The sequence below is a fragment of the Stegodyphus dumicola genome, chromosome 5, assembly GCF_044657685.1.
Source record: "Stegodyphus dumicola isolate Sdum_Otavi_A_Nest chromosome 5, ASM4465768v1".
In the NCBI taxonomy this organism is placed as follows: Eukaryota; Metazoa; Arthropoda; class Arachnida; order Araneae; family Eresidae; genus Stegodyphus; species Stegodyphus dumicola.
Window position 1 is genome coordinate 61272211 of NC_140772.1, and position 23791 is coordinate 61296001.

The 23791-nt window shown below is 30.8% G+C and overlaps 1 protein-coding gene across 2 annotated transcripts in view; it reads left to right on the forward strand.

The window, feature by feature from the left end:
* Positions 1-23458, forward strand: part of LOC118182868 (uncharacterized) — a 72969-nt gene extending 49511 nt beyond the window's left edge. For both annotated transcript variants that reach the window (XM_035352254.2, XM_035352256.2), the window contains exon 2: positions 15937-23458. In XM_035352254.2, the coding sequence (XP_035208145.1) occupies positions 16124-19294 (3171 nt within the window). In that variant the 5' untranslated portion in view covers positions 15937-16123 and the 3' untranslated portion in view covers positions 19295-23458. The remainder of the gene's footprint in view (positions 1-15936) is intronic.
* The last annotated feature ends 333 nt before the right edge of the window (positions 23459-23791 follow it).

The window sequence follows — 23791 nt, forward strand, 5'->3', positions numbered from 1 at the left end:
CTTCATAATTTATTTTATTTATTTATTTATTTACTGAATAATGCATTGCGAAAACAATTCGAAATTCATTAGGACAAAAACTGAGTTTCAATATTAATAGCTCTGCTAATGGTAATTTTTATTTAAAATATTATTTATTTAATTGTATTAGATATGCAGTGAAAGGGTTAATTAATCCTTGGTTTAGGATATATGATCCTTTTTTTATTTAAGCAAAGGACTGATATTTTCAAGTCGTTGAAATATAGCTATTTATTGTTGTATAAAAACATTCATAATATTTGAAGGCCAATAATTCTTTTTTAAAATTTTGAAAATGTCAATTTGCGGGAAAGGAAAATCTTGAAAAGGCAACTACCATCTTTCTTTTTCCATACTAAGTAGTATATTTTTAAAGTAAAAATTCTGGAATTTTTCACCTTTCAGTGCTCCAGCTAGCAAACAAACAAAGGACTGCTTAAATTTGATTTATGTGACAATAATAACTATTAGAATTTAAATGCTTATAAGCTTGAAAAAGATTGTGCATTTTAAAGTAAATTGATGACCAACATGCATTCACAGAAAATGGACAAAATGGTAAAAAAAAGATAGTAGGTAGAATAGTAAAAATTTGAATGATTCCAATGCGAGATTTTTAAACAAAATGGGTGCTGTCTGATGTAATAAACAGCTTGTATATTTTAAGCAGGCGAGTAGCCTATTTCATTGATGTAGTTGATTCCCAGCTGATAATTCCGGGCATACTTCTAATTAAATGTTTAGATAAATTATAGTTTTACTTACTTTTAAATACAGCGTATTTGTGTGAGAACATGCTTGACTATATCCATTGAGAATTTGTATGTCAACGATTTATGTGATTTTACGGTTATAAATTTAAACAATTTTTTGTTACGTTTATTGAAAAAGGAAAATCAAAAACTAGACTCCTGTAGTTTTATTAAGGATTTTGAGGCAATATTCAAAGTGGCGAATATATTGACATGCATGACATGATTTATTTCATTCGTGTCAAAGTATGTTCTTTATATGGTAATTTTAAACTTGTTGAACAATTCAGTCGTGATTGTTGTTGCGGAGAAGAGACTTCAAATTCATGGTCAAACTGATGATGTGATTTGTAATGTTCTGCATTGTTTAAGAGAAAAAATGACGATCTGAGGTCATTCGTACTGTATAATTAGATTCATCATGAAAGGCAGTTGTGGCAGATTTTACTATATATGAAATATAATTTTACTATTTTCTTTATTATATCGCAGGCAGATAAATCTTGCGACAATGGTTTAGAATTTTTTTCTAAAGGAACATTTCACAAAAACAAGCTATAAAAGGATATATGTTACTAATCTGAAATTAGTAGCAAGAAAAAGTTGGTTTGAAAGACAAGGAGAATGAGTTTTTTGAAGTCTTTTATCCACAAATACTAATATCCCACCATGCAAATGGTGTTATTAACGATGTAATTACCATATGGCACTGAAGAGGAATTTCATGGTTCTACATCAAGTTGTCTCTGAAAAGAAGTTTGGATAAAGGGTTATAAATTCCGCTTCCAAAGTTTCCACTAACATATTTTCAGTTAAAACTTACAGTATAATAGAGAGTATTCTTTAATTAAAAAAGTTAAAAGGGTTTGTAGGATAGAGTTGAAAGCCTGTATTATTAAACGTGACTAATATAATGATTATTTTTTTATTTAAAGAAAATAAAATAACATTTTCAAGTTATTTTATTTTTGCCACCCGTATAAATTAAGATTCTTTACGATCTGAAATGAAATACTTTACCTAGTTGTAATAATTTGTTAATTACATTGCAGTACAAAAATTGGATAAAACTAAATTTACATTATATCTCCATATCTTTATAGTGTTGTGATTAATAAATCTAAGTAACAACCGAAAGACGATAGTTTGAGATTCCTGGTGAAGAAGCAACGATTTCTCACTTTTCCCTCTCTGAAAATGCTTAATAGACTGTACAGATTAGGTGCGGTTGATAAAAGAAGATATAATAGTTGCTATTTCACGTTCAGTTGATACTATACAGCATATTATATTTTCAGTTGTGCGAACCATTGCATAGATATATTTCAACTTTTTCCCAGAGTGTTGCTTTGTAGGTTGAATTTTTTTAATTTTTACTGCTGATGATTTAACATCTTTTAATGACTGGCAAAATCACAAGCGAAACATTTCTTCATTTTGCGATTCTTGAAAGATCGGTGGTAGATGAAGAGGTAAGAGATCCTCGTATTCCATTCCTCCAGGGTGTTTAAGATCAAAAACCTGGATGGATCTTAAGCAGCTACCTTCGATTCCATGACATTACTTAAATAATCTAATCCATTTATTTCATAATTCAGGGCTCTCATTTTGTTGTCGGTAATATTTTTTCCCGTCAATTAGTTTAAATGAAATAATCGATATCATAATAATTATTCAATTAGTGAAATCTAGCATGAAAAAGACTGAAATGATCATTTATAGCATTTATAGCATTTAAAGAATTTGACATTATTTATGTTATGATCTTTTTCGCATAAATATTACGGAACAAAATATGGATATGTCCCATGTTTCATTGGGGAGGTATAGTCGTAATACATGAAAGGCGATATCACCTGTCTGTATGAAGACTATACATGTTAAGGTATAGTCGTAAATACATGAAATATTATTAGTCCAAAGGGACTTTGTCCCTGAAGGACTATTGTTTTCGTTTCGCGATTTTGCATTGAATCACTGTAAATGTTCGTTTCACTTTTCAAACTGTTGCCACCAAATGTTAGAGTCTTGCATTATATTTAAAGAAATTAAATAAGGAAAACTCTGCATAAATGTATGTCGAATTTTAAATGACGTAATCCTCCTACGAATATGGGCCTGTGAAAGACCAAATTTGAAATTTGGAATTTGTTTTATTATCGATTTTATATTTTGTAAAACTTTAACAAATTTTTGAGTAACAAACTCAACGATTTAAAAGCGAGCAATGGCAACGCTCTACTACGGGGAAAAGAAACCTTTTTTTTTATTTCCAGCGGGGCACGGAACTGTGTATCGGAAATTCTAAAGATATGCTCATTTTAAAATTATTTTGCGACATTGCTACTAAACTGAATTTTATGGTTTAAGTGCAAAGAACATGATATTTAATAAATAAAGGTAACACACAAAATGGTAAAAAAACGCCCCTTTCGACTTAATTTAAAATCTGAAACCTTTCAGATTTTCTTTGGGCTTGTATTTTATTTTTATTCTTTTATTCTATGTTAAAATTTTGCCAATATACATTATAGATTTTTGCCAATATACATTATAGATTTTTTTACATTATTGCCTAACTTATTAAAAAGTGAGAAAGAGACTATTCAATCACTATCCATATTCAGCAAGACTCTAATATAAAAGTAATGGATAAGCTTTAAGGAGTTTTCGAGCTTTAGGTTCTAGATTATAGTAAGACACTACAGTGCACTAACTATTTTGATACAGCTGTCAGCAGTCACTCTCTCTAATTCTAGTACTTTTAAATGCAGAACATAAATGCCATTAACATATTTCTTTTCCTTTTGTGATTAAAATCCTTTATCCCTGGTCAAAAAGCGATATAAAATAGAACACAGTTGTTATTTTGATTTTATTTTTCAGTTCCAGAGAGCAAGCATTATTTTAACAAAAGTCTCCGAAATCCTTTTTTTTTATATATCTTCTTAATCCTTGACAAACAGTTCGAAAGTCTATGAAAGTCTTTAATCTAGACTTTAATTAGAGGGAGACAAATGTGCGTTTGGCTGTAGAAATGTTTTGCAACAGTTTTTGTGACTTTCGATCTACAGTAAAATCTAACAGTGGTCACTTTCCGGAAATGATCGTCCCGTGAGGGTGCACTTCCATAGATGGTTAGTACAGTGGCACGATACTACTTTTGCCGATGGCGATGTTTTCGTGCCCCCTACACTTGTTTCTGTCTGTCTGTCTTTTGAAAACGAGGAGTATTCATTAGAACGTAACAAACATCGGGGTTTAAATGAGATTACGTTCACAGAAAACATATTAAAAAACGGCTCTAAATTTAATCTTTATCGCAACTGGTTAAATCTGAATTTCACTTTTACTGTTTTTCATTTCAAGCCTTTCTTTGAACACTTTCAGTGAGGAGTTTTTCAAAGTATTTGAGGTTTGTTCTCCATTTTTGTTTTCATTATGTACTGTAATATGATTACAAATTTGGAATGGAACAGAAAACAACATGTACATTGATTTTGTTTTAATTTTTAGCTCGGAAAGTACGTAAAAATGACAAAAAACGTTTCTTCTGCAAAACATGACCACTAAAAATAAAGTCAAGATATTTGAATTTTGTAAACTATATTATGATGTTTATAACCTGATTTAGGAAATGAACATTTTAATTATCATAGCTCAGGTACTTAAAATGTTATAGATGTTAAAGTTGTGACAAATACAGAAACTTAGAAAGTTTGGAGGAATTCACAATTGTATTATTATGAGCATAAAAAGTAATCGGCCTATATAGGATACTTTCTCAATTTTTACACACTTTTGGTGCGCGATTTTTAAGTTATTTGGGTCATATTTATTTACGTTATGATGTTTCCGGTAAAGGCATAACGTAAAAAATATTGCTTTAGGAATAAATAAAAATCATATTTAAATATATATCACATTTCAAATTTAATATTAAACTTCAAATTTCTCCTTATTTATAAATTTCATCGTTTAAGCTACCTAAAACACTTATTTTTGTTTTCCTTTTTGCTCTCAACGCTTTTGTACGCTTTAGTGGGATATGAGTAGTGTGTTTTGCGAAAGTAACTTCAATTTTTCTAGCTCTTTTCTGTATAAAAAATTCCTGTGCTAGTAATATTATTTACCTGTGCTAGTATTTCAAAGAAACCTTAAATCCATCATTATACTGACAAACTTCAACGTGTGTTTAAAATGTTACTGTAAAACTTTTGGGAACTGTGTATCATGACAAATCATTAAAATTGTCATTTGCATTTTGAATTTCTTCAGGCAGGCAGACTTCTAATAATAATTCCCTAATCCTAATTATTAGAAAAGGAATAATTCTAATAATTCCCTTTAGCATGGCTGGTAAGTTTATTAATCTGAGAATATCAACTACTATATTTGTTGATCCTCAGTATTTTCTCTGAATTTATGTTTCGTATGCAGTCGCTCGTTGACTGTAAAACTAGCTCTGGGACTCTACTTAGAAATTTAAAAAATGCACTTTAAATGCAAAGATTAAAGTTGAAAATGACGCTTCTGTTGTCAGATATTTGAACATAACTTATGTCGCAAGTCTTGAATTTTACTTTTTTTTTCTTATTTTTGATTATTTTCGATATTCATATTGAAAGGATCTACATAGTAAATATATATAGTTAAGTTGTAAATATATATTAGTGAATTTCCGTTTAGCAGAACACTTCCGGTCTGAATAGTTGTTATCAAGTAAAATTACAACGCATGTTGTAAAACATATAGAAATAAAATTTAAGCATATTTGAAAAGATAAAAAGTCCCGCCAAAATGTTAGAAGAAAAGTCGAAAATGGTATTTTGATCGAAAATCATGTTTGAAAGGTATTCGGACACCTTAATTGAACGCCAAACTTCTTTTTAGAATTTGAGACTTTTGTTTAAGTTTTTGGATTATATTGCCTCATTAACTTCAGCTGTGGAATTTATGTATAAAAACTGAGGTGTTGTTTCATATCAAAAACTGCAAAACTCTTAAATTTTTAGTATTTTGCATGCCATGTGGTTATTATTGTTATATAATATCTAAATTTATAATAAAGAAAAATATCTCGAAATACACTTTTAATCCATTAGGTAAACATTTCTGTAAATAAATGTTTTAAATTTAAAACTTTAAAATGTAATAAACACTTTCATGAGCTCAAAATGGCTTGGCAAATTAAGGGTCTAGTAAAATATTTTGCGTCATTATCAATTAAAGAAAAAAGTTATCTATTGTTATCACTATACTTAAAAGTATACAAATTTGCTACGTATTTAGATTAACTGTAGTTACGTAATTAGCTTTTCTCTGTTTATGCTTGCTAACTAGATTAAAAAATTTACAGAAGAAATTACAAATTTATTTAAACATATGAAACTAGTCCTGGAAATTTATGCAATTTACGCTGTTGCTTTTAGTGTCTTCAAAATATACCCGATAAATTCAGCCGCAAAATGGTCGTCTATTAGCATGATACTTCTTTGTTAATTTGACGTGAATCATTCACTCAACATAAATAGAAGATAAATTATGAACATTCTGAACAGCTCGAAATGCATCAAATAAATATTATATTCATGCCTTGTAAATCTGTCAATATATAAGATCTTTTGCTTTTGTCTTATTTATAACGCTTACTAAATTATATAATTATAAAGTACTTTCCTTTTTTTTAAGTACTGTAGAGACATTAGGTATTTGGAAGCAGAGGACATGAAAAATGAGCAATTCTCTCGCCGGGACTCGAATCACAGACCTCTTGAATACGCGCCGAGCGTGCTGACCACTACACCACGGAGGTATGTTAAAAAGGGAGAGAAATACCTTATATACCCCCCTTTAAAAGGCGACTGGGGGATTAGGGAACCCAATCGCCATATCCTGGTAATGGAGAACCATTATCCATCACCTGTTTTTAGTTCGGACGCCACTATAGAGACTTTAGGTTATTTTGAAGCAGGGACACGTGAAAAATGAGCAATGCCCTCGCCGGGACTCCAACCTACGCGCCGAGTGTGCTGACCACTACACCACGAAGGTGGGAGAAATACCTTATAAGTGCTTGCTTCCTTTTCAAGATTAGTTAGTTTGATGATAGTGAAAATACATTCTGCTGTTTGCAAAATTGTAAAGTTTACATCTGTCAAGATAAGGGTAAACAAATATAAATCTAAGCCGGCTAAAGAAAAGCGAATATAAAATACAAAGCAGGATGAAGAAAAATATTTATTACATACCGGTACTTACTGTTTACAAGTACTTAAATAAAGATTTTATCCTTAATGAATTAATTATAGTAGCTTGAATTTGATATACGTATTTTCACTTCATTTTATCGTTTATTTAAGACTGAAGTTTTATCAAGTTTCAATTCTATAAATCGAAACAACTCTCTGCTTGTAAGAAATGTTGATCAAAATTATTAATAAACGTTCTATACATGTTTTGCACATATTAAGCTCTAGACATGTTTCAAATAATATTCTAAATTCACTACATAGGTCTGAATCTTTTTCAGTTTAAAATATTTCATTTTGGTATTTGAGTAAGTATTTAAATGTTTTTATTTTGAAGAAATTTAGTGAGAAATATTTAAAATTTAATTTTATACCCTTCAAACGTATTTGAAAATTTCTAATGTATTTCTAATAATATGTAGCAAATATACTTTTATTATAAAAATAGTCTAATGCTTAAAAATAATCTTTCGATAAAGGCATGAATATTATCATTTCTGTGTTGATTTACTGATTTTCAAAACTTAGATGCCATTTCCTTTTCTTTTTTTAAGGAAAATCCTTTATAATATTTTCGAAAAATATATAGAACTATATCATTTATCGCAGGGATAAAATAATGGACTTCAAATTTACTTCAAAAGATATAAGTTTATTTTAAGGTAGTCAGTGATAAAACAGACAAGGATTGGAATCAAATTCATTTTATAATTAATATGAAGACATTGTTAAAAAGTACCTGAAAAGCCCGTGAACTAATGGCGTAAGCGCTAGGTATTTGTAAAATAAATAAACGTTTTATAACTAAAAACTATTGCCTAGAATATGCTATATTTAGCTTCTTTATATTCCTTGGATGCCTCTAACACAAAGTCTGTTTAAATTTAAAAATGAAAGTGATGCAGACATGCTATAATATATTTTATCTTAAAAATAATAAAGTCGTAATTTTATGATACCTAAAATTCAATATAATGTATATTCATGTCTAAAAAATCTACATATTTTGTAGTTAAACCTAATTTACTGTTCATTGAGCTTACGTGAATTCTTGTTTCTGATGAATTCTTTGTTCAGTGTATTAAGCAATTACAGCCCCCCCCCAGAAAAACAAATAAATAAATAAAAAAAGAGGTAAAACTTAATTAAACGGTTTATTAAACTTACATATTGTTACAGAAATATGAATACTAAAATAAGTATTGTACGATAAATTGCTACAGCGCCTAATAAACTCGGATACACTTATCTGCACTTTTTAAGCATTAAAAAAACACAAGAAATAAAGCAGCTCGGCACACAGACAGACGGCTTAGAATAGAACACTGCTTTCTGGCTCGTTGCCACAGCTGTCCTCTTAAACGAAAAATTCACTTGTTGTTTGAACTCAATCTAATTTGCCTTCTGGTGAAAGTTGACGGAAGAAATAGGAGGTGTTGAAAAGAATTGATGTAAAAATTACGCCTTATTTAAAATAAACTTTAATTTAACACTTATTTCTGTTTATGTAACCAGTATACATTTCTGTTGTTGCCAATAGTGCTACGTGAGATCTGCAAATATACTTATACCTTGCAAATTTTAATTTACTTCAAAAGATATAAGTTTATTTTAAGGTAGTCAGTGATAAAACAGACAAGGATTGGAATCAAATTCATTTTATAATTAATATGAAGACATTGTTAAAAAGTACCTGAAAAGCCCGTGAACTAATGGCGTAAGCGCTAGGTATTTGTAAAATAAATAAACGTTTTATAACTAAAAACTATTGCCTAGAATATGCTATATTTAACTTCTTTATATTTTTTATCTTATGAGCTGTATGTGGCGTCTTTCTTTCTTTTTTCCTTTAAAATTGCTGTAAATCTCTAAAATATTTCCTGTATAAATATGTATTCAAAAAAAAATATTCTTATATAACAGGATCTGCATAATGCAAACTAGTTTCATTCAACTGTGTGCTGCATTTCCCTCTTCAGTACTGAACTGAAAGGTAATGAGGTTTTTCAGGATGATATCGGAACATTCGACTGCCTACGTGATAATATCATAACATTACACAACATCCATTGGGTGCGGCTGAAGGAAGTCTTAATATCATTCTCGAAATGAATAGAAATAGTTTCTGTTATAACAGAAGGTCTGGCCTTCAACTGTTCCATTTTATGGCATTTTTGATGAATGGTTTTAAGCTACAGGGGAAAAGAAAGCCGTAAAGGTTTCTCTAACAACATCTACCAAATCGTCATTAGTTCCAGAAGACTGGTCTCCATTTCATGTATTTCAGTACATATTGGACATTGCACAATGTGAAGTGTTACAGTGTTAAGATATTTCAGAAAATTACATTGTTGGCAAATACTTTCTAGCATTCAGAATTAGAAACTTTACCAGAAGTATTAAAAAATGAAGATATCTAATTGAAGCTAACCCTTTTTTCTCGTGTATGACAAAATTTAGCTTCATATCAACTCGAGAAAAAAAAAAGCTAGATTTGTACAAAGTAAAGCGTGTAGTTTCTCTTGTTTTCAAAAGTGATGGTAACATACACTTTTTTTGAAGTTTTTATTAGCAAAGATTTAAATAGTGCGCTCTTCCATCACTTATGACATGTCTATTCAAATCAAGAACTTTCTATATTTAATTTCAAGTTGCCGAAAACTTTGTTCGATAGAATGTAGAATACCATTATTTATAAACTGTAAATTATTGTCTGCACATTTCTTTCAAAGAAGTGCTTGCATTTCGTTTCTTAATATAATTTTTATTATGTTAGAAAGCTATCTGTTTAAAATTGTTTAAAATAAATTTATATGAAAGATTTTTCCGTTTTATATGACGAAATATTTTTCCGTTTTATATGACGAAAGATTTTTTTCTACTCTGTGGTTTATATTAACACATAATTCAAATTAGTTTAATTTTTCAGCGTACTTTATAACACAATATTATTTATTATAAATGTAAAAAAAAAAATCAAGAATAACATTAGAAATTTCATTGCATGGATTGTTGAATCCTAACGCTTTTGACTGTTTAATTTCTTTTTGTTTATTTATTCCACATTATGATAAGTTTTAGAAAAAGTAATTAATTACAGTTTAATAATATGCAGAGTGAATCTGCCCAAGAGGGCAAACTATAGCGGATGAAGAAGGCAGCTATACAAGCAACATTTGTCCTAGAGTGTGTGGTCGGAACGCAAGCGGTGAGAAGTTAAAGGGTAGTTTTCCACTATCACTTTTAAAGAATCAACACAAGAATACTTCAGAAAGCATTTTATCAACAGGAGTGTAACTGATGTACACGTTCAAAGGAATTGCTCAAAAAAGCCTTCCGCCAACTATAATGCATGCTTCAAACCTGCGCGATAGGGACTGACGTACATTTGCGAAGACGCCAGGCATTTCACGAGTATCACCGACAACAACGGTGAACATGGCGGTTAGATCCATATTCGCTTTCACGGGGCAATCGTAGATTAGGCTTTTCATATGGCCCCACAGGAAAAAGTCCAAAATCCGGTGATCTTAGTGGCCAAGCTATGGGACTACCTCGACCAATCAATCGCCCTGAAACTTGTGGTTCGTATAACCAGCCATCGTCTTGGCAATCTATAGCAGGAAATGCCGTCGGGTGCGAGGACCGACCCTTTTTATACCATTTACAATGTCACCTAGCGGCTCGCTGTTTGTTTGCGTTCCAACCATATATTGCATGACGAATATTGCTCGTATAGCAGCCCTCTATCATCCACTAGAGTTTTGTCTTCTTGTTCAGATTCAACGCGTATATTGAAGTATTCATGGTATCACAGAAGTACTATGTAGTATTAATACCTTATTAATTCTACATAGTTATTACTACTACATAATATTAATACAGCAAGTATACTATATAGTATTAAATCATACTCAGTATTCAGGTTGTTACCTTGATAAATAATAAATTAGATAAATGTCATAAATTAGACATCTTTAGCACATCTTCGAACACATTTGTTTTTTGTCTGAATATTCGTTGACCCTTTTGAAAGAAGAATCTCAGTTAAAATAGTTACAAATCAGTTTTTCTAAAATTTTGGTACTTCCCAAATATTTTAATGAGTCATTTCCTCAACAGCAGTTTTATAGATTCATATTTATAGCGTGCTGGCGACCCTAAAACAAGTTTTAAATATTTGAAGCTATTAATATAAAATTTGCATGTATAAATGTAAAATTGTTGCATAAAATTACCTCGAGCTAGATTCCGAAGATAAATAATTCTCATAATACGCACGATATTCAAGTATTATTAAAAATTGTTTCAAGGTTCTAATATGAAGACCAAACAACAGTAGAGTTTCAGAAATCCCAATAAAAAGAAATTTTATTTCCAATTCATAGCTCAGAAACTAGTATTTCTATTAAAGAAAAAATCTGATGTGTACACCACATGACTTTATTGTACGGAATATTAAATTATACGTATTTTTTCTTGCATTTCATTTAAACTTATTGGATTGAATTAAATCTATTTCGCCAACAGCGCATAAACCACAATAGAATAAATGCACTCTTTAAAATTCACTCTGTTTGTTTACTATAGCGATATTCTGGCGCTAGGTTTACTTAAAAGCGTTATATTTAACTCATATTATAACTCAGAATGCACAAAATTTATATCATTTAAAGAATTATTTAATCTTTGCCACATGTTCTATTCAAATACCATAATAAAGCTAGAACGAAGTATAAAAGAAATTAAGAAAACAGTTTTTCACAGACGATTCAAAAAAAGAAACAGTTTTTCACAGACGATTAAATACTTCTCATTCAATTAATTCAGTTCTCACTTCTCGACAAGGCAAAAATACATAAAAAATCAAAATATCTGTATTAAAAATTACAATGTAAATCTTAAAAACTTATTTCCTCGAAAAAATTCCAGAAAGGATTACGTATGATTTAATTCACAATAATAAATGAAGGCGTTATCTTTGTTGTTGCGAAGCTAAGTTTCTCTAGATTGGCAACAAATCCACTATTTTGCTGTTTCAAATGTAAACAAGCAATGGCCGCCATCAAAAACATTATTAGGCTTAGCAGCACTTAAACAACTTTAAAATTGTTGATAATTCTAAAAATATTGCATATAGATTTACTAAAGGCATAAAAACCTTAACCTTAAGAACAACATAATTCAATTATTTTTAAAGCAAAAAATGTACAATTTACAAACATATAAGAGTAAAGAAACCGAGATCACCGAGCCGGGTAACAGAGTGGATATATATATAAATATATTTATATACGTTTGGTGCGGCCGATTGCAATAAAAATACGAGGTTCACATCTACATGTTATAGCAGTCCTATATACAAAATTTCAACGTTCTGAGCCTACTCATTTTTGAGTTATGCGAGATACGTACGTACGTACATACGTTCGTACAGACGCCACGAAAAATTCTCTTCAGAATTCATTTTAAAGCAGTTTTATAATTTTTTTGGAGGAAAAGAGTCTTTTATTCTGTACCTACGTACAGATATCTGGCAAAAACATCGTTAAATTTCATTCGATACGGTCAAAATGGATATTTTCTTTGATATATGCTGCCTGAAACTTTTCGCGATTACAATACTTCCTTTTTACTTCGTACAATGAAGTAAAAATGTTCATTATTTTGTGCAATGAGCAGCATTCCATGACCGAAGAGGAAGGAAATCAAAAATTCAAAACTCGTATAAACTCGTAACACTGAAGGAATTCGCAGTTGCATCTTATTTAGAAACTAGAATAAACTAGAATATTGCAAAATTAAGCCTACTGTAAAATTTAAAAAAAAAATTTTAAAAACCTCGAAAAGTTTAGCTTTAAAATTTCAAAAAGTTAAAATGTATTTAAAAAATTAAACAATATAAAAATTAATTTAAAAACAAATTCTTATCTGATTTTGATATGCACATTTCAGTTTAACATTTGGAACAATGCCAGGTTAAGTAATTATGATTTGTCTACTAAATCAAGAATTAACCCTCAAAATTAAACATACAGAGCACAAAATCTTGTATTTAAAATGTGCTGTTTAAAATGACAATGCCAAATACTAAGAATCTTGCTGTCGTTTTGCTTTTAAACTAAGAAGTACAGTAGAAAGCATAATATGCATGCCTACGCTGCAACTTGTTTAATAATGAATGCTCATTTAAATAACATCTTTGAAATTCAGTTTCGATATTTGAAAATTTCTCCGATGTAAGGCATGCGAATATTTTAAATTAATGTTTTCGTTTAAATTAAATCTTAGTAGCTAAGAGAATTACGTTTGGTTATGTTATTATTTTCTGCCAGAAGCAGATTTATATTGCTTAACTGGAACTTCAAATGAAATTGTTTTAAATAAAGTATTTCTCCGAGGAGAGTTCTGTTCCTTGAGTTGATAAGACTAGATACCTTTACAATGTACATTTGTAAATACCACTGATCTTCTGTGAAAGTAAATTTGCAGCTTGGTAACATAATGACCATCAAACTCGTTAGCAGACACAAAAATTCGAGTTAAATTCTTAGTCGAAAGAAAACTTTGTAGTTTTATGAAAATCAAACAATAATCTCCTCTAATTTCAATTATGAGCTCTGAATATTTTATTTTGTATAGCTAAGAAATGATAACAGGCAAACAATATTATCTTCACCCCAAAAGCTGGAGTTATACCAAAAATGCCTCCTATTACTACCACGATCGCAACTGCTTATTTTTCTAATAGAGCACTTATCTTTCTTTGCTTCATAAATACCTTCTAACGAAAATTTCAAATTATCAAAATACATTTACGCACTTACATTAAAGAAAATTTATAATAAAATGCAGGCATTTCCCAAAGGCAATGTCTCTAAATAAGGAAGCAAATTTTAATCTGTTGATGAAATAAATCAGTGCTAATGCATATTAATTGTTTCAGTAACATCAAAAACTTGAATGACAAGACATTTGTTAAGATTTACAAATTAAATAAGAGAAGATATGGATGCAAAGTTTGCTTGTAACAAGAAGACAATAATAAGCTATAAAAAGTATTTCTATCTAATATTTTAAAGCAAAACTATTTTGCATGAATTTATGTGTTTTGTGTTAAACTGCCTGTGAATAATAATTCTTAAAGGACAGCAAAATATCTAAATGCAAGAAGAGAAATTGGAAATCTTTTGAAGATTAAAAATTAATTACCAATAAATTGAAAAATAATGTTTCTTAAAGCATTAAAATATTCTACCAGTATTTATGCTTTTAATAATTTTTAATTGTATTTTCTCAGTCAACAGAAAAGAATGGTGTAAGTTTAAAAAAAATCTGGGTGATTTAAAATACGCTCCTCTTGAAAATTAAAAGATAATATGAAAAATTATCTTCACTCATTAAAGTTTTCAACAAGTGTCTGATAACGTAATTATTTATGTTTATTATCTGCAGCAGAACAGAAGATTTGACTTTTGCTCAAAGGTTAGTGCAAGAAATTAGAAAATTAGGCGACTGACAACTTGCTCGAGAAAACCATGAAGTAACTACCAGAGAATTAATTGGTTTTACATCTTGAGGCTACTCAAATCGCTGTTCTGCAAACTCGAATCAGCTGTACTGCTGTTACACGAAAGTTTCATAAATTGGATTTTATGCGAGAAAATAAAAGGTTTGGGTTCCACTCTGTTTTCCACAGTGGCTCATAAAGTGGTGTTCAATGAAACCAAAAGGAATGGGACCATGTACTATTTCCTGAACAATCCAAATATAACCTGAACTGGGATTCATGACATTTTTTTATCTGGAGGGAGTGAGAAACATGCAACCTATCTTTCTTTGTTATGAAAAGTCTCTTTTTCAAGTTTCATAGTTTGAGGTGGAATCATCGAATATGGGTGCACCGAATTGCATATCTTTAAAAAAGTTCTGTGACCTATCATAGATATCTGAACGAAATTTCTGAACATCATATAAGGTTGTTTATATGCGCTGTTGACTCAGATGTTTTATTAATGAACGACAGTACTCCTCTGCGTTGAGAAAGTGGTATCAGAAAAGTTAGAAACAGAAGATATCACTAAAATTAAATGACTACTTACCCACTGTACTTGAATTCGATCGACCATATATGGAATGTCTTAGGATGCAAAATTGTACCACGCCAAATGCGATCTCAGACCCTTCAGGATGTATAAAATTATATATATGGTGCACCGAATGGCAGTTTCATATATATGGTGCACCGAATGGCAGTTTCATATATATGGCTGCACCGAATTGTATATGAGCAACTTGTAGTTTCTCAATGCTTGATCAAGAATTCGACTAATTCTTATGAAATCAAGATGTGAGGTACTGCATTTCTGTCATAAGTGATCATAAGCCATATTAAATAAAGATTTGTTACCATACACAGCAGACCATTTTTCTATCATTCTTAAATTTTTAAAAATGGAATTTAATATTTTGAAAATTATCTATCAGAAAATATTGTAGTTTATGTTTAATAACATTGTATAGATTGATTCTTATTAAGTAACAATTAAGATTTACTTCTGTTAATACCCTTTGATTTTGGCAAGCAAAATATCATTATTTCCTAAAAAATAATAGATTTATAATTATGAATGAAATATCAAATGTGACTTTCTTTTTGTAGCTATGTTATTGTTTTTACTGAAACATTTTAACACGTTTATATTTTAATCCTAAAACGGATTAAATAACTATAAGTCGTTGGGAAACTGTTAATAATAATTTCTTAATCTAAAAAAATAATTATCAGTCACCTTCCAGAGACTGTTTATATTCACGTACGAAAAACAGTCCTCATTGAAATGTTATGATAAAATAATGCATTTTGAAATACTATGTGTATATTACATTTGTTTTTTTTCATTTGCTTTCAGGGTTCGTGGTGTCGTCATGAAGGAATAAAACTACTTCCACAACAAGCCGACGCCCAGTCATCCCACGCACTTCCATAGAAGGCAGCAGACAGGAATGGCCATCGAAAAGTAGACAATTTCGGTGGGCGACCAAAAAAAAATTTCAACTTTGCGGGCGAAAGCAATACCAACGAAACAAATATCAAATATGCCTGGAAGTCTCCTCCTGACATCGTCGCCGACATTGCGTGGGGTGACTCGCAACGAATCGACGCGTTCGGATTCTTCTGCTGCTTCTAATACGTCCCAGGGCTCTATCTCAGGCAATAAGAAAGTGAGCTTTAACAAGTCTGTACGCGTTAAGAAGTACCCTCGCCCTAAAAAGAACGATACATCTTCATTTAAAAACGAGAATAACGGAGAGGTTGACGTCAATGGTACGGAAGTTCCAGGCAGTCCGGGAAAGCGTTTTTGGTTCAAAGTGTACAAGAATAAACACCGTCAGTCACCAGATCCCAACGAGTTCCGGCACAAAACTGAGGTCATCTATTATGGCAGCAATGGAGATGCTGACGTTAACGGTTATCACGATGATATCATAAGCTACCACCCAAATCCTTCTGCTCTAAATTATCCGGTGTTGACTTCAGAATGTGGAACTCAGACTCCAAGTCGCAAAGGAGATAACTCAACGCGCACAGCTCTGTTGGGGAATGAATTCACTCCGCTTCATCCGAGTCAGATGCCCTCTGATCCTCCTCCAGTGAAAAGGAATTATGTAAAAAAAATTGTCAACCGTTTTAACGAAGAAGCAGTGCTTCAGCGACAGAGATCTTTTGAAGGTGACACTATGGGAAGTCCCCCCGTTTCACCACCTGGATCGCCGAGACAGCATTCAACTCCCAAACAAATACCGGTGCCTCCTCCACCGCCTCCTCCTATTCCTCCATCCACATCTGAACCTTTTCCTAGAGCTCCAACGCCTGAAGGAATTTTTTCTGCTTATCGATTAAAAAAGAATCCTATTGTTAACGGTGTTAAGGTAATGTTTGGTATGAATCAAGTTAAGAAAGAAGAAAAAAACGAGAAAATAAATTCAGAGAAAAAGATGCAGCACGAAGATAGGAGAAGTACGGAATCCGGACCATACAAAACAGAAATTGTGATCTCTGATGGCTCTGAAACAGAAGTTAAATCTCCGTATCCTTCCACCGATAAATTTCTGTATGGAGAGTTTGATCGCCATAATGAGCTTGTTAAACGAAATGGAAAATCAAACATTTCCCTATCTATGGATAATTTAGGTGACGATAGTTATGGATATTACTTTGAAGATGGAGATAATCGTGAAAGAAAGAGCAAATATCATGTAGAAGCATGGGATAGTGGTAATCAGTTACTGTTTGACACCACAGATGTCAATACTGCTACAGCTAGAACAGACAAAGGTGAATTTGTTTCAACTGTTGGAGAGAAGCATCAGCTTTGGAGAAATAACAAACGTATAATAGTTTACGAAGAACCTTCACCAACTATTATCAGACGAAAAGCCAAGTCACAAAGTGATTTAAGCAACACCGAAAACAAACATTCGCAGGATGAAAAACTCGATAAAGGAGTATCCACGGATGAGCTATTTACTCGAAAAGCTGAAAAGAAAGAAACATTACCGAAAAAGCAAAAAGACTCTTGGTTGAGACATTTCAGATCTTCTACAAAAGACAAGGGAATACAGTGTAGCCATATTCCTTCAGATGAACCAGAAGAACTATATGGTTTTGGAAGGTACAAAATTATTCGTCCAAGGAATGGGGTTGTGTCAGCTTTCAGCAATGTCCCAACTCTAAACAAATCTAAACATAGTGAGACTACGAATACGATTTCGAGTGATGTGAATGGTCATAACAGTAAAACAAGTGTAATATACAGCCAAATAGATAAATCAAAAAAGAAAAAAAATGGACATAAAATTTCGAAGAAGAAAACAGAAGACGGAAGGATGGGTGGCTTATTTAAATCCCGCTCTGAGCCTCTGTATATTGGACCACCTCCAAAATCACAACAGTACTCAAACGATGATAGTTATGTGAATGATGATGGTCTGGAAGATAATTATTTTGAAGACAGAGGAGAGAGAATTGTGAAAACATCAAAGAAAAGCTTTGGATTTCGACTCCACACAGGAAGAGAAGATGATGTTGCAGAAGGAACGAAAAACAGCTTCACCGAAGAAGATTGGTACAATGTCGATGGTGACGTGGAAGCTGTAGAAAGACAAAAGAGAAGAGGCCGTAGTCATAGAGATATCGCTGAAGTACGGCAAGAAATAGCAGAAGAAGAAATATCTGATGCAAGCAGTCTCAGTAACGGCGAACACAGGCGTAATACTGGAGGTGCTGGATCTGTTATGCGAGAAGTAGATTATAAGAAACGAGAAATATCATATGAGAATGTCCCTAGGTCAGATGGCGAAAGTAGTAACCAACCTAACATAGAGAGCGGACTCTGGTATAGAGACGCCGACGAAGATTATCGAAAAGAAATGGCACAAAGTGAAGTTTCGTACCCGGCTGGTAATTCAGTAGGCAGTGATAGATTCTATACAGTGGATCGCAGAGAGAAACCGAACAAAAAATTACCCCCACCAAGTCCTCGAGCTTATACTCTTGACCGCCGCCATTTAAAGAGTAAGGATAAGAACAAGCAAGTTCCTAATACCAGTGGTGTGAAAATCTTAGTAAATGGCAAAGAAGTTAAAGAAAAAACCTCTGGAAAGAAAACCAAGAAGCGAGAAGACCCATCTTCGGTTCAGAGTGATCCCTTATATGTAAGAGGTGGACTCGCCGCTGCTTATCAAGCCAGACAAAGAGCTGCAGTACGACGGAGCAATAGTTCTGCTTCTGGATTAAGTAGCAAATATCACAGCAGTAGTCCTAACATTCGACGGATCGTGGCTGGATCATCAGAAATATCGGCTGCTAGTTCTGAAAGTGACTCAGGTAGGCATCGTCGACCATTAGTTATGTACATACCGGGTATTAGTCACCCGGAAAAGTCGTCCGAAAATGATGATAGGGTCAGTAGCACCATTGCAAGAAGCCAGTCTATGATGACACCATCGCGCCCACCTCGCATGGTGAAACGAGTGAATCAGAAAGCGTACAAGGGATCTAAAGCAGATCTCCACCGAAATGGTGACATTTATGAGGAAGATGAAATCATGCCATTGGCTTCTGAATCTAACAGAAAGAAACCTCCGAAAGTCCCTACAGATTCAAGGAAACATAATGACATCAAAAGACGTCATTCTATGCCAAAGGACACTAAATTTTCATGGTTAAAATGGAGGATTAGAGGAAAACCGTCTAGGGAGCCATGAATCCTAATTTTTTCTCTGTCACGGGATCCTCTTCATTCAACAAACATGACTTCGAACTTATACTTGTGACATTGTTCATTAGCTTTATTTCATCATAAGAATGCATTTTATGCTCTAATGTTTTGTACATATGGACTTCCTTACAGCCAGTTTGTAACATTTTAAAGCCTTTCCTTCAAATAATTATCTTAGACGTTGACGTTCAAAAGTAATTTTTGGAGTAAACCTCTGCTTCATGTCGCTTTTAACATAGTCAAGTTTACGGGTATGTGCACATTTTTAATTGAATGAACCATTGCGCGGATAAAGAACTTCTTACTTCCTATGAATACTTTGCTTAGAATTCGTTTGTTTTTGAATACATTTCTTCGATTGCTTGCTCACTGTTATAAACTTCGACTGACAAAGTGTTCTTCCGATGGATTGTGTTTCTACCACCTCAGACTGAAAACTTGACTGCATAATTTTAATGTTAAATAGCAAAGAATCAGAACTGAAACTATTTGTGTATGTACACTGAATGTGTGATGTCATGCAATACTTTGTGCCAATGATAGTATAGCAGTCATAATAGCTGTGCCATTATGTTCTTGAAAAGTTGGCTATTGCAAACCTTTTTTTTACTTTGCTGTAGCTGACTGTTAATTCTTTTCATTGTATTCATTAGAGTGCTCAAAGTAGTAAGTATAACATACCCTTTTAATACATTTTGGTCTTTCCAATTTGTTGTTTGCAATAATTTAAGTGGATAAAATAATTAAGAGTACTTGCTGTGTGTTTCAAAGCTTGAAAATAAAGCAAAATAAGCAAAATAGAAGAGTTTTAATCTGTAAAAATTTTAACCGAAAGTTAAATATACTCTAATATAAGAGTATATATATATATTTTTTTGTAAAAAGTGCGTTGCATGAAATAAATGGTAATAAAAGAAAATTAAAAAGAAACGGAGGCTGATATTAATAATATAAAATTTATTTCTTAAAACTCACTATTTTAAAGGTTTGACAAATTGTATATTGGCTTGTATGAAAAACTTATATAACTGGCTTTACTAGCTAGTCGATATTGATGTCTTTTAAACTAAATATACTGGAAATTTAAAATAATCATAGTTACAATTTAAAAACTGTATTAATAAGTTGCAAAATATTCCCGAAAAATGTTAACTGTAAAAAATTTCTTAAAATAAAAATTATCATAATTTTTCTTAGATTCTTTCAGATGGTTATGATAATTGGAACAAATACAGTAACACAATGCTTTTTATTTATGAAAAGTATAGTAAGTGTATCTTTCATATATTTTAATTAGTTAACAGTATCATTTAATATTTTATTCTGAATTAAAAAAATGCTAATGTGCTTAACAAAATAAAAGTCTGATCCAATTAGCTGTACCAAGTTCATAATATGATATTCGATGTTATGCTACTAGAGACTGAATACTCTGAAGAGACTGGAATATTCTGAAGTCTCTGTGCTTATACTAATGTAATTGCTTGTATAAGTCAGAGGTTTCAGCTTGTTGCAGAAAATTATAAAATGTTGTAAAAGCTTTCACCTTTTAATAGTAATCTATCATCGATAAAAAGCAATTCAGTTATTCCAATTAGTCTAAAGTTTTGATTACTTAACAGGATGTGATATTCATTTTACGTCATCTTTTCTTCTAATTTTCAATAAAAATGAAACTAGAGTGATTGCAGTTTGAGCATTTCTTTGAAATAGAGATCGAAACTAACTAAATTTTTTATTAAATTATTATTATTTTTTTTTTTTGAGTAAAAAGTAAAGCATCTATTAGAAAGCATTATTTCAATACTCAAAATTTCCAAAATAAGGAGATTCATAAGCTATTTATAAATTTCTACTAGTCTTACATACTTTTTTATAATTTTTCAAACTGCCTTTTCAATAAGCTGTGGTAATTTACAATACTCGAAAGGCAATAAACGAAAATTTGACATTTTAAATTAAGAAGATTCTAGAAAATATCTGAACAATCAACATATCTCTGCGACTAATTGCGTCTTAAATTAAGTAATGTGACTATGAAAACTGCTTGCATGATCTTCCTGTATTTATCATTTATTAAACTTATATTGTACAATTTACAGTTTATTATTTCTGCCATTAAAAAAAATCAGATTTCATGATAACTGATTAAAGAAACAAGCAAATAAATTTAAGTAAAATATTATTATTATTTTTATTGTTTCCGTAATTTTGAGCTAAAATTTTTTAAATGCGTTAAGCATATTTGAGTTTAAAAGGTACAGTTATAAATGGGACAGCATTATAATGAAAAATGAGCTAAATTGTTCGATTCAAAGATACTGTATAATAATTCTAAAATCTATTGATTTAATTTTATTGTCTTATTTAATGCGTAATTACGTGTTTCAGTATTTACAAAGATTACTTTTTGATTGGATAACTGAAGAAAATTACACCTCAGAGAACGGAAGCAACATACATAAACACATACATACACTCGCATTAAAGTCAAAAACAAAGGAATCTATTGGTAGAGAATTTCAATTATTTTACCTACCTTCTCCAAACATTTTTTTCTGATGTTTCCTGAAATTATCGACGCAAAAATAGAGATAAATATTCTTTTATATGTAAAGTATATATTCATTTATACTTACAGATAAATACTCATTTATATTTACAGTGAAGCCCCTTAAGTAATCCCCTGTTTTAACATGTCTTTATTTATATGCATTAAATATGAGTAAGAAGGGTAGGAGAGAAAACCTTTTACTTGGATTTCAATATATAGCAACCTTAATGTATTCTTTTATATGTAAAGCCTGTTTTCATATGTAAAGTATTCTTTTATATTTGAAGTATATATTCATTTTTACTTACAGATACTCATTTATATTTACAGTGAAGTCTCCTTAAGTAATTGCGTTATTGTCTAACTTTACTTGGTTTTCTAAACAGATTAGCTCGTTTTTAACCACTTAAAATTCATAGTTCCTTGTCCAATTTTAATATGAAAGATTCCTTTAATACATTATGTAATTCAGTTTCATAGAACGTAATTCGAAAAAAATCAAAATTTGATGTTATTTTTATAAAAGAAAAACGTAAAAACTTTTAAGATTTTTTTATATTCAGTATGAATTTCGACGTATGTTTTTCTACTTTAGCATCTGCTCTACAAAACTGCTTTTCTTAGGATGGCCGTATGCATTTTAATTGTAAACTTATACCTAACCAATCAAATTTATAAATTTGTAATCAATTAATTAACTTTTTTATTTCATTAACAAGCAATGGATGCTATTGTAAAATTTGAAATGCTACTTTCTTTACTTTATTGAATGTTTTCGAAATTCTATTAGAATTTAGCTTGATTTGAAAATGTTATGAAATGAAATAGGAAATAAAAAATTTTGAAATCTATTTCTTTTAAAGATAGATGTATATCTAATAATCAGCAGATAATAACTACTACTTTTAATATGTATCATGGTGATATTTAAACCTTATACAAACCAGTAATGCAGAATTTTTTAAACTACTATTTAGGATTTTAGGATTCGAAGTAAAATTTTGGCACTTATCCAAACAATTAATTAACCATTAATAATAAAACAAGTCATAAAAATATATAAAGAGACTTAAAATTATAAATGAAAAATAATGCTGAACTGGTTATTATGAATTACTTTACAAGGCAAGGTTAGAGTAATAGAAGCAAAAGGTGAACTAGTTGAATATCTACTCTTTCGTAATATCTATTATTTCACTCTTAAAACTAGTTTTAGCTGGTATGTTTGGAAAGTGCTTGTTAAGGAGCTCCAGGTAGTAATAACGAAAGGTTTCCTCCTGATTTTAAATATCTAACCTTCCAAGTTATTACCGTCAGCCAAGACTTTTAACATATGAGAAAAAGTTAAATATGTTTCCAATTCAAAGGTGTTAATACAAAATTAAAACGAAGTGCTCTATATGTTATTTAAAATATTTACAGTATTGTGTGTACTTTTGTGGGAGAAAAACGGAATTAACGAAATTTATTCCAATATTTCTATTTCCATTTCATTTTCAAAATGGAGATTAACTACCACTTTTTTAAATTTATAAAATGTGATATAATATTTCAAATAATTTTGTATCGGTGAAATATTAAAGTAAGTTTAAAGTATGTTGGATCTTATGTTTTTCTTTTTATTTTCACGTATATTCCAGGTAAACAACTAAACAGGTAAAACCAAAGGCTTACGTAAATAAAAATATAATTTAAAATAAATAATAATAAGATTTTAAAAACAATATCTGAAAACTTTCAGTTTTCATATTACGCTCAAAGGGGCTTTTTTTAACGTTTTGTTAAAAAAAAAAAACGTTACGTTAAAAACGTTTACTCTAAAAAAAGTTGTGTTACCTTTTGTTACATTAAATATCATGTTCTTCGCACTTAAACCATAAAATTAAATTCAACAGCAGTGTCACAAAATATTTAAAAGCGCATATCTTT